Source organism: Dunckerocampus dactyliophorus, chromosome 14 (assembly GCF_027744805.1).
Source record: "Dunckerocampus dactyliophorus isolate RoL2022-P2 chromosome 14, RoL_Ddac_1.1, whole genome shotgun sequence".
Lineage (NCBI taxonomy): Eukaryota > Metazoa > Chordata > Actinopteri > Syngnathiformes > Syngnathidae > Dunckerocampus > Dunckerocampus dactyliophorus.
Window position 1 is genome coordinate 25,745,355 of NC_072832.1, and position 13,319 is coordinate 25,758,673.

At 41.2% G+C, this 13,319-nt stretch overlaps 1 protein-coding gene across 6 annotated transcripts in view; it reads right to left on the reverse strand.

Annotated features, from left to right (window-relative positions):
- The window catches only part of atrnl1a (attractin-like 1a), a 157,182-nt gene that overhangs the window by 12,694 nt on the left and 131,169 nt on the right, over positions 1-13,319 (reverse strand). For all 6 annotated transcript variants that reach the window (XM_054798007.1, XM_054798012.1, XM_054798011.1 and 3 more), the window contains one exon: positions 7,047-7,142. In XM_054798007.1, coding sequence (XP_054653982.1) covers positions 7,047-7,142 — 96 coding nt within the window. The remainder of the gene's footprint in view (positions 1-7,046; positions 7,143-13,319) is intronic.

Below are 13,319 nucleotides of genomic sequence, written 5' to 3' on the forward strand. Positions count from 1 at the left end.
ACATGACGTGCAGGAAATAGTCAGATGCAATATGTAGCTTGTGCAAAAAAGCGGTCGAACACGTCAACACACACGTGACACACAATGTAACCTACCATGTGGGCATATGTAACCCGCCCTGCTTCAACACTGCCCGCTCCGGGGCTCGAACGCAGGATCTTTGCAATGGGAGATGAGAGCGATGACCACATGGCCAAAAGCCCAGACTGTCAACTGCGTGTTCAGCGCAGCTCTCAAGGCAGAGAGAGTGAGGTTTACCAACGTAGACTTGCGTAGCCTCACAGGCTGGCATCCGTTACACATACCAATAAACGTCTACGCACGACACCCATGCCTGAATCACACCCATATACTCCCACCGCAAGGCATGCCAGGTAGTTTGGGACAGTCTCCCAACATGTCGCCGTGTTTGTTGCATCTTTGCTTAACAGCAAAACATGTTGAGGAGGTCTTCAGGGAACTAAACAAGAGAGACGTTCCAGTGTTTTATCAGTCATAGTTCATATTGCTGTTGCCGCAGGACTACCCAGCATGCCCTGCGGCCACTTCTATGTGAATTACAGTTGAAGTTGCATGTTATGTTTAGCGCTTAGGTGTTGTTTATTACCCGCGAAGTAGCACTAGTTGATATATGTGATGCGTTAACTTGCTGTGGATGCGTTCTGTTATTTCGTTGCACTGCAAGTAAGTATGTTTTTTTTCAATGAGCACCTACATGTACAGTAGACGGCCCCTCGCCACATTTTTTACCCAATGTGGGCCGCGCGTCAAAACGTTTGCCCGCTCCTGCTCTAATTGAATACTTTCGTCAACGCGTATACTTTGTACATTGTGTACTTGTACTTCCTGACAGTGCAGTGCAGCCCTCAATCCACGACCGTGGCAATATTTATCTTCTTCTCTCCTTTTTAATGATGTTTTTCCAACCACTCCATGGAGCATTATTGCCAACATTTGCATCGCCATCTATGGACCCCCCCCCCCATAGAACAACGCCATGGACGGAGGGAGCCCTTTTCAAGATTCAAGAGTTTTATTGTCATATGCACAGTAAAACAGGTAGTTCTGCTATGCAATGAAATTCTTATTCTGTTCATTCTCCCAAAAAAAGAAAGAAAACAAGAAAATGAATAAGAACAGAAGAAACATAAATACCAATAAATTAAGCAACAACAACAGAAGAGACATTAATACAAATAAATAAATAAATAAAGTGCTATGAGTGTGTGCGTGTGTTGCGTGCGGCGTGTGTGAGTGCTTCGTTGAGAAGCCTGATGGCCTGTGGGTAAAAGCTGTTTGCCAGCCTTGTGGTCCTGGACTTCAAACTCCTGTAGCGTCTGCCTGACGGTAGGAGTGTGAATAATGAGTGTTGTGGATGTGTGCTGTCCTTGATGAGGTTGTGTGTTCTTCATAGGACTCTAGTTTTATAAATGTCTTGCAGTGAGGGGAGGGCTGCCCCAACAATGTTCTGTGAGGTCTTGATCACCCGCTGGAGTGCCTTCCTATCACGTGTTGTACAGTTACCGTACCAAACAGTGATGGAGGCGGTAAGGACACTTTCCATAGTGCATCTGTAGAAGGAAGTGCATCAGGAAGTACAGTCTCCTTTGGGACTTCTTCAGAATCTGTTGGGTGTTGTGAGACCAGGTGAGGTCCTCACTGATGTGTGTGCCAAGGAACTTGAAGGTTTTCACCCTCTCCACCTCAGTCTCATCAATAAACAGGGGTCTATGCGGCTCCTTTTCCCTTGGTCTTGGGTCAATGATCATCTCTTTAGTCTTATCTGTATTGTCAGTCATACAGTCTCGTTATCTCAACGGGTGGAGGCGGGGGCGCTAGTAATACACACAGTGAGTGAGTGCAGAAGAGTGTAACATTGTAGAAATTCAATGACTAGATTGACTAGATAAATTTTATCTCACTGTACTTTTAGTAAAAGTAAAGTTATAATCTCATCTCGTCCCATAGACCCAATCTTGTGTGTCGTCTCGTCTCGTCACCCCCAGTAGCCAAGATGGCGCCTATGAAGGGTCGCACGTGTCCATCAAAAGGACACAGCATAAGTACAGTAATCCCTCTCGCCACTTCAAATCTCACGGCTTCAGTCTATCACTATTTTTCCTAAATATGTGACTAAATCATTGCTGTTTCATGGTGAATAGAGCCTATTAAGCAAATGTTTCATATCTTTGCCTAAATAAAGCATTTTCAAGCTTAAAAATGTCTAAATTGAGTAAAATACAACATAATATATACCAGGGGTAGGGAACCTATGGCTCGAGAGCCAGATGTGGCTCTTCTGGTGGTTGCATCTGGCTCTCTTCTCTGGCTTTAACACAGTAAAATTTTTTCATTGTAATTTTAGTTGACAAAAATCACAGTGATAAAAATAACATTCAAAATATAAAACTTCTTTATGCACTTTAATTCATTCATCCATTTTCTACCACAAGCACAGAAGTCACATTAATGGTAAGAAGTATTTTACAGTATTTATTATTGGTTAGTTTCAATATAACAACATTATTAAAAAGAATAAATTCAGAGAGTTATTATACTCAAAAATTGTTGGTCATGCTTAACAATGCACACATTTAGTTGTATTGTCAGTTGTTGTTAGTTGTATATGGCTCTCATGGAAATACATTTTAAAATATGTGGCTTTCTTGGCTCTCTTAGCAAAAAAGGTTCCCGACCCCTGATATATACTGTATAATATAAGGCATTCAGAAGACACTTTCAAAGACATTGTGACGTGTATATGATATGTATTCCACACTGGTCACTGGGTGTCAGCAACGTTACACTGATGACACAATAGCCAGAAGCACAAAAAACCAGCAAGGAATTCTCCCAATGCTAACATGTGTGAGTCTATATTGTGTTTTATTTATGTCTTATTTTATCTTATTATGTCTACTAAAAGAAATGAAAAGGGCTTCTAATAATGTTAAAAAGTGTATTTAGAACAGGTTTTCTATGTCTTATTTTCTGTTATTGTGTCTACTATATTGGGTAATATGAGTGTGAAGGCGACTATAGGGGTTTTATTTAATGTCTAGAGGGCTCTAATAATGTTAAAAAGTGTATTTAGAAGGTCATAAAAATGTTTTCTAGTCTTTAACCACCAAAATATACCATTTATGAATAAGGAATCCTACTTGGTGGAAGTTCACTTATCACAGTCGGGCTTGGAAGCAATGAACGGCCATAAAGGAAGGATTGCTGTAGGCAAGCATACACAAGAGTTGTACTGTATTGTTATTGTGGTACAGGAGCTTGTGGAGTCAGCTGTCCATGCCAATGTGTGTTTACTGTAAAAAGAAAGACAGAGGAATGGCGAGCAGAAGTAAAACGATGTTGGCACATGTTGCTGCTACACTTAGAAGCACAAAGAAAGAAAGCTAATGAGTTTCTTTAGGCCTCGTTAGCCTCGTTCGCGTCTGTGACTAATTGATGACTGACGAGGACGTCCCATGACCACTTTTATTTTGAAGGAGAAGAAGAGGAGCAGGTGAGCGATGTCAGCATTTTGCTCTTTTCATTGTCATCAGCGGCAGTGTGTGTTTGGTTGTGTATCTTCTCCCTCCCACACGTCATAAATATTCTTAATCGGCGTCTTACCAACCCCACCCCCCACCCCACAACACCCCCAGTGCTGATGCATATTACAGCCCCCACAATCGCAGAGTAAATACTCCACATTAAAAGAGGACGTATGAAATTGATTCATTGGGTACTTGCAGCAGCGTTATGAAAATGGCAGACCGCCGTTAATCAGTTGTAAGGTGCGAGCAGGGGCTCCTCGGGGGGGGGGGGCGGGTTGTTTGCAGATGCTCGTTCATGGCGGCCTCATCGGCTTTACAACGTAACCGCGCCGTCGTTTTATAGCGAAGACATCGATTTATGTCCATGCCGCATCCTGAGTCCTATAATGCAGCCGTGACGCTGTAAAGTCAACAAGGGTGTGTGTGTGTGTGTGTGTGTGTGTGTGTGTGTGTGTGTGTGGGTGGGTGGGGGGGGGGGGGGGGGGGGGGGGCGCCTGGACAGGGAAAATGTACAGTACCTTTTATGTCCAGTACACATTTTGTATGAGGCCACATCATATTTCATGAACGTAACACAGGATAATTCTCATTCTGATTAGGATGTTTTTCCCTGCATTTACTTGCTTACTTAGGGTGTACTCACACCAGGACAATGACACCATGTCAGGGATCTGCTGTACATGCATATACTCTACATAAATACACACAGTCTTATATCTGCACACAGGGAGATGAAATAGGAACATTGTGGTTTCTTTGGGGGTTTTGGGACCCCCACAAGGGGGGAGTTATACTGTAGAATGAATCTCTCTGTGGACTCCAACTACGCTAAAGAAAAAGTCAAACTCGAATCAAGAAACAACCAAGTTGAACTGTACCAAAGTCAATAAACCATGTGTGTACTTTATAGTCTTCTCATATCAGGACACAAACAAGGGACATTTTTGATAGTTTGGGGGGTTTTGAGAGCCCCAAAAGGGGGTAATTATATTGTAACTGCACTTTACAATCTTGACATATCTGCACACAAGGATGTAAGCGAGGGACATTTTCATATGCTTTGGAGGTTTTGGGACACCCAAAAAAGGGAAATTACATAGTAGAATGAATCTCTCTGTGAACTCCAACTACACTAAAGAAAAAGTCAAACTCGATTCAAGAAACAACCAAGAACAACCATGAACTGTACCAAAGTCAATAAACCATGTGTGTACTTTATAGTCTTCTCATATCAAGACACAAACAAGGGACATTTTCGATAGACTTTTATAGTTTGAGGGACTTGGGAGCCCCGAAAAAGGGGGGAATTATTGTAGAATCCCAATTTTACCCCTTAGCTATTCCGCTTTGTCTTACCCCTTGATAAGAAGTCAAACTCCAGTCAAGAAATGACCAAGTTGAACTTAAGCAATTTTATCAATCGTGTGTACTTTACAATCTTGACATATCTGCACAGAGGGATATGAACGAGGGACATTTTCGTATGTGAATTATATATAGAATTAATCTCTTTGTGAACTCCAACTGCAATAACGAAGCGGTCAAAGTCGATTCAAGAAACGACCAATTTGAACCGTCCCAAAGTCATCAATCATGTGTTGAAAACAAAAATATCTCACCATGACAATTGTTGGTGGACTCGGATTGGCTATAATTCACAGCAAACACTATGATGGGCTGCGTTACATGAGTGATTAGACAGCTCATACAAAACACCAACGTCACAGTACACTTCACTAATGTACATTCCCCTTGCTAGCTAGCTAGCGAGCTATTTTAAAATACAACTTACAACAAACAGGCTAATGTGGTCGCCATCCAATCATTGTTTCATCATTCATGAAATGCAGTAGATTGCAGTGAATGTAGATTTCGGTGTTAGCCGGCTAGACAACCACCCGCAACCAACACATCAAAACATAGAGAATATTTAACTGGAGTAGCAAATGATAGAATATCTAATAAAACACGAGTTACGTTACTGAAAATCACTGATTACGTTTAATTACTTACATTAATATGCTTCTTTTCGTCTCCGCTCTGCCGCTGGAGTGTTGTATCCGAGTGGACTCCGCCTACCCCTTCATTTCAAATCTGGTCACGACCACACTTGGTTTCTCGGGCTGTACACCCCTTTGCGCATACCCCTTACCCCTTGATTTAAGGAGAATGGGGACACCACTTGATTCTCGTGAAAGCGCTAAACCTTGGGCTAAGATAGGAGGTAAGGGGTAGAATTAGGATTCAGCCTAAATGTCTGAATTCCAACTGCTCTAAAGAAGAGGCCAAACTCTTGAGGTTGAACTGTACCAAAGTCATCAATCATGAGTGTACTTCACAGTCTTGTCATGTCAGGACACAGGGGTATAAACTAGGGACATTTTTGTTAGTTTTGGGGGTTTTGCGACCCCCAAAAGGGGATAATTACATTGAAGAATGATTCTCTCTGTGAACTCCAACTACACGGAAGAAGAGGTCAACTTGACATGATGTTGTTCTTTCATAACATGTTTAGCTAAATTCCTTGAGTGTGAAATGCATCCTATGTACAGTATATGATGTAAGCCCAGGGTGTGCCATAAGCCACATTCCCGTACAGTAGATGGAAGGATGTCCAGTTCTTATGGTTTAGAACGCTACTTAGCTGTTGTTGATTAAACAAGTGGAGTAGACGTGTCTCAATACTCCAGGACATTAGTTGACAATGACGTCATATTTAATCATATATATGAATCATATTCATCCACAATGCAACAGCAGACGTGTGTGCAGCAAGACTTGTGATGTCGACACGATGCAAACGCGCCTGAGGACAACAACAGGTGTTGCCTTTGCCGACTGCGCTGTAAACGGTCCATGAAACGGGCGGATGGCGCCTATTTAGCCGCTGCTGTTGCAGCATAAAGAAGACGGAGCGGCGCGTAAACGTGCTTTATGGCGGCATTACGCCGAGCGGCGCGTTCTCACTCAAGCAGATGTTGTGTCATTACGCTAACAAACATCATTAGCATGAAGATGAGGGAAAGGTTTTTGCTACAAAAGGTACAAAGATGTCAACAGAGTATTGATGGCGATCACGTGACCTTCCGTGTCTTCTCAAAGTCGTGTTAGCGGCAAACAGCAAGACACAGCTAGTTGCTATTCACGCAGCGTCCTCGTCTCTTTATCTAATTTACGTGCACGTCATTGAACGCAGCACAGAGGTGATGCCATCTCATTGGCTACCTTCTCCTCTTCTGCTGCAAGGTCACATGACTCTCTACTTCCTGCCCTTCATGATGCTGAGCCTCAGCTAACTGACCTTTCAACATCTCCTGCTCAAACGGCTCCAGTCTAGGTTGACTTGAGCTGTCCTATCTAGTCGCTAGAGTTGTCCCACCTAGTCTTTGAGCGTGTACCAAGCATGCTTGGATGAGCGGCCAAATGCCGTCTTAGACCACCTGATTGACCCACTCGCCATCAGTTCAATACCCTCAAAATTAGCTTCTTCGTGCTCACCTGTAGCCACTCCTCCTGGTCTCCGCCCACTTCCAACGCCACCGTCACCGCCGCAAAAGGACGACTGGCCATCTGCTGCCGCTCTCTCATCAGCTGCTGCGCACACAGACGCACAAAAACATGACGTTTTCAGCAACAAGACTTTTAAATGTAAAAGCTCCAATTGACAAAACATTTCATGTTATCATGCTGATTATTGTCATTATTATCATCGTTTTTATTTGTATTAATTATTATTATCTATTTTTCTTATTATTATCAATTTGATACATTGTGATTATATAATAATAGTAAGATATTACAATTATATTATTTGATATATTATTAGTGATTATATATATTATTATAATTATATTATTTGTTTTATGTGTTTATATGATTGTACATAATTATATTATTTGATAAATTCTTTGTGGTTATATAATAATAATAATAATAATAATAATAATAATAATAATAATAATAATAATAATAAAAATAATAATAATAGTAATATTTTATAGATTTATTTTATAATATTTTATTTTATAACATATGAATTTTATAATCAATCAATTTCATAATATTGTTATATTATTATTTTATAATATTATATATATGTACTATTATATATAATATCATTATATTGTTTAATAATAATATAATATATAATAATATAATTATATTATTTAATTGATTATTATTTTATAGATTTGATTATATTATTAGATTATTTGTGAAAATTGTGATTTTTATTTATATATTATCATTATATTATTTTTATAATTATTTGTGATTACAAAATAATAATAATTTTATTACATTTATTATTATTTATATTAGTACTAACAATAATATATAATTGTAATTTATGTATTTGTATTATTATTTTATAGATTATTATATATGTATTATTTTTTAATTAATATGATTCTATTATTACTAACAATTATATATTATCCATCCATTCATCCACTTTCTATGCCGCTTCTCCTCACTAGGGTCGTTGGGGTATGCTGGAGCCTATCCCAGCTGAGTTCGGGCGACAGGCGGGGTACACCCTGGACTGGTGGCCAGCCAATGGCAGGGCACATGTAGACAAACAACCAATCACACTCACATTTATACCTATGGACAGTTTAGAGTCTCCAATGAAGCTAACATGCATGTTTTTGGAATGTGGGAGGAAACCGGAGATTCGAACCCAGACTCTTCCCGATCACCTGACTGTGACTGTGTGGCCAACATGCTAACCACTAGACCACCGTGCGGCCCCAATTACATATTATAATTCTATTATTTTATGTATCTGTATTATTATTTTACAGCTAGTTAATGTTTGATTATTTTTAATTTTTATGTTGTTACTAATAATACATTACTGTTATGTTATTTTATAGATGATGTATTATGAGTATATATATATATATATATATATATATATGATGAGTGTACTTGATGTAGTACCGTAGTACAGCACAGTAAACAGAAAAAGAGATGCTAATGATGTACTTCTGCTTACCTGACCACCTCAAAAAAGGCTATTTTCACGCACACGCACACGCACACACACACACTCCCTAAAAGTGTGCTGTGACGTTAACAAGCTGTCGGGTGTTTTCAGCCTCTTGAAGCGTGAAAGAGCTCCACCTGTAACGGCTACAGCTTCTCCTGCTAGCAGTGCTAGCATCGTGTTAGCATGCGCTAACCCCAGGTCATGTGACACCTTGACTGTCAGTGTTGTTATGCTAACACGACTCACATGATAGCGGTAGCCTGCCAACTTCTATCTGGAACAACATGCACGTGTACGTGCGTATGTGTGTGTGTGTGTGTGTGCGAGAGAGACTGCATCACCTTTAAAATGTCCTTTTCTGTCCTACTTTTCATTTACTGCAAACAAGAAAGTCATTTATCAAAATAAATGTATTTTATTGGGACCAGGTCCAAAAGAACCATTCTGGAACGCAGATTGACTTCTGATTTGTTCCGAATAGAAGCAGAAATAATCTGTTCTACAATATCACCATCTTAAAACCACATTTTAAATTGCAAATTGCACAACGTCAGAGGTTGTACTGTATGTAAAAGTGGTCTCCATCCATTTTTAAACCTAAACAGTTTCAATGATGCGTTTAGATCAGGGCGTCCAAACCTTTTTCACTGAAGGCTGCTTAAAGAAGACATGAAAGGTCTTTCACGTACATACACCTGACAACATTTGCATTAGAAAGTAAGGGACATTTTCCCCAAAATAACATCATTTTTTAGGAAAATAAAGGTAAAATAAGAGAAAATGAGGACAAATTACTGAAAAATAAGGGATTTTTTCCAGAAAATATGAGAACATGACTGAAAATAAGAGACATTTTCGGGAAAATGAGGGAAACTACAGGACATTTTTTGTAGAAAATAAGGGGAAATGAAGACAAATCTGGTCTTTCACCAGAATTTCCACCAGCACAAAGAAAGACAAAATACAGGAGGAAAATAAGGGACATTTTCAGGAAAATGTGTGAAAATAAGGGACATTTTCTGGAAAATTTGTGAAAATCAGTGGAAGTAAGGGACATTTTCAAAAAGACCATTTTCCAGAAAATGAGGGAAACTCAGTGAAAATAAGAGCAATTTTGTGGAAAATGTGTCAAAATAAGAGACATTTTCTAGAAAATAAAGGAAGTTCAAATCAGGGACATTTTCTACAAGATATGGTAAAATCAGTGAAGATAAGGGACATTTTCTGGAAAATTTGTGAAAATCAGTGAAGATAAGGGACATTTTCATAAGGGCCATTTACAGAAAATAAGGGAAACTCAGTGAAAATAAGCAACATTTTCTGGAAAATTTGTCAAAATAAGGGATATTTTCTGGAAAATAAAGGAAAATCAGTTAAAATAAGGGACATTTTCTAAAAAATATGGGAAAATCTGTGAAAATAAGGGGGGGGGATGTAAAATGCCGGAAAATAAACAAATAGAAAACAAGGGAAATTATCCAGAAAATAAGGGAAATTTTGCAGAAATTGAGGGATAAGATGAGACAAAGAAGGGCAAAACAGGGAGTTTTCTAGTGAAAGCGGGTATGGTTTGATTTTTGATCTTCTTCATATTTCATTGCATAATTGATTCAACACACTAATCAATCAGCTCATTGTTGGTGAAGGTATACTAAGCCGTGCATTAATGTGAAGAAAAAGTTTCTTATTCTTATTCTTGACTGTCATTTTTATTATTTTTTTGGAAAAATTATGGCCTCATTGACAACTTAAACAAAATCTAAAGTTTTGTGAGCATCATGGCAATATTGTTCCTTAAAAAATAAATCTGCTCAGTAGCGCCCCCCAGAGTTTGAGAAACTTTTCTGTGTAACATTTGGTTGTGGTAGAAGAAGCCAATAAAAACCGTTGGCCATCGCTTGGTGTGAAGATGAGTGTATGCCATGTCAAAGTTACGACCTTACTTTTTAACACCGTTAACACTCCTCGTCTTTATTAGAAACCAGTCCGTCACTTTGGAGGCGGCCATGATGAATGATGAGATGACAAAGCGTTGTCAGCACGATGATGACGCGCATGACAAATGTGTTTGTGGCGCCTGGCGGTCCAGACTGACTGAGGTGTTTGGGACCTCAATCTCATTCCAATGATGACAAAGATTTATTCTTACCTTCATTCTCGCAGACATAAATACATAAATACTTGTGTGTCTCAGCACTTTTTCACGTCTAGCCGTGGAAACTCAGCATGATTACTGTTAGAAAGGCAAAGTGTCATACAGTACTCCCTCCGTTATCAATAGTTTCCCTTACCAATTCCTTAGTAAAGACCCCATAAAAACGTAAGAAAAAATCCAAAGCAAATGAAAAAGATATGAGGCAGTTGGTATATACAGTATATAGAACTGTATTCTCTCCCCGGGTACTCTGGCTTCCTCCCACATTACAAAAACAGGCACGTTAGGTGGACTGGAGACTGGTGTACCCCACCTCTCACCCAAAAAGACAACTGGGATAGAGTCCAGCATACCCGTGACCCTAGTGAGGACAATCCATCCATCTATCTTCTTGTGCTTATCTGAGATCGGGTCATAGGGGCAGCAGCCTAAGCAGGGAAGCCCAGACTTCCCTCTCCCCAGCGACTGTACTTCGTCCAGCTCCTCCCAGCAGATCCCAAGACGTTCCCAGGCCAGTTGAGAAATAAAGTCTCTCCAACGTGTCCTGCGTCTTCCCCGAGGCCTCCTACCGGTCGGACGAGGCATCCTGACCAGATGCCCAAGCCACCTCATCTGGCTCCTCTCAATGAGGAGGAGCAGTGGTTCTACTCCAAGTTTATCCCAGATGACAGTGCTTCTCACCTTATCACGAAGGGAGAGGCCACTATACGGATAAAACTCATTTCGGCCCCTGGTAGCCATGATCTTGTCCTTTTGGTGACTACCCAAAGTTCATTACCATAGGTGAGGGTAGGAACGTAGATCGACCGGTAAATTGAGAGCTTTGCCTTTCGGATCAGCTCTCTCTTCACTACAACGGATGGATGCAGGGTCTGCATCACCGCAGACAGAGCACCAATCCACCGGTTGATCTCATGCTCCGTCCTTCCCTCACTTGTGAACAACATCCCGAGGTACTTCAACTCCTCCACTTGGGGCAGGATCTCATCCCCGACCCGGAGATGGCACTCTACCCTTTTCCGAGTGAGAACCCTGGACTCAGACTTGAAGGTGCTGATTCTCATCCCAGGAGCTTCACACTCAGCTGCAAACTGATCCAGTGAGAGTTGAAGGTCACGGCTCGATTAAGCCAGCAGGACCATATCATCTGCAAAAAGCAGAGACCCAATCCTGCAGCCAACAAACCGGAACCCCTCAACACCCTGGCTGCGCCTAGAAATGCTGTCCACAAAAGTATTGAACAGAATTGGTGACAAAGGGCAGCCCTGGCGGAGTTAGTGAGGACATGCGCTACATAAAACGGATGGATAGATATAAACAGATAGTACACAGTGTTTTTCATATGCAGTATCGCTGTGTGCATGTGCATGTGTGCATGAGCCTGTGCATTCAAGGAAAATCCCCAACAGTCTCACAGACGTAGGAAAGAAACTATTCCCGAGGTACGTTGGTGCGGCTTCCTGACGGGAGTGGGCTAAAGAGTGTGTCATTCCTGATGCAAGTGGCACTTATCCTGCATCTGCTCCCAAGAATCTTCTGCTTGTGCAACCATCACCACCCTGTGCAGAGCTGACTTCTCTACTGTATGACACAGTGATGCTGGAGCAGAGAACTCTCCAACACACCTGTTGGACTGCGGAGAAGTTAGGACTGAGCCCCTTAGACCAGGGTTTCTAGTTTCCTCAGGAAGTAAAGGCCCTGTTCAAAGTGGAGGTCTTGGTTGAGGTGGACACCCAGGTACTTGGAACTGAAGAAGTTACTGCTTATTGCCCTTGCCCGATATTTCATTAAAACCCTTCTACTCGTTACTAAGGAGTGGTTCCTGAGTTCTCTGTGATCTAAAAGAGGAAGCATTTTTGTCTGAGATAGTTGCTTATAGGTTATTCTGGTTATGATAAAGGCTTACAGTTCCCTGTGATCGAATATAGATGAGTAAATTATCCCAGGTCCATAAGAAGTGCAACAAACCAATTAGGGGGAAAGCAGCTATAAAGTAGAGGATCCAGCATCGGGTGCGGTATAAACCGGTTACCCTATCGTGCCTGATCTGGATTAAATGGGGCCGTGTCTGCACAGCAGGCTGTGAAAAACGGGGTGAATTTCCGTCGCCCCTGGCTTTGAGGTCTCGTCCCTTGGAGGGGGAGACGTAACCCTTCATACGGAGCCAGGTAGAGAGGTGCGTGCGCTGGAACCAGAAGAAGCATGGTTGTGCACCACCTAGGTAAGTAGGGTTTAGACACCGCTTTCACAGCCGTTCCACCAGTGTTCAGGTTGGGGGTTGTTGTTTGTTCCTCTTGAAGTCTACAATCATCTCTTCAGCTCTCCAGGTGGTCCACCTCCCTCCCCATTGGCAAAAGAGCAGGCACATATACTCTAGGTGTCCTTACTCTCCAGGTGTGTGAGGGTGGTGTGGAGAGATGTCTGCATATTGGCCAGGGTCTACAGAACCGATGATGGTATCTTTGATGACGTTCATGACAATCCTCTCCAAGCACCTGTGTGACGTGCTTTCAACCAATTATGGTATCAGACATGACACAGAACATGAATAACCACCATCCCCTTCTCTCCAAACACGACCCAGCACTGTTGTAAAACAAAAACAAACACACACACGCTCATC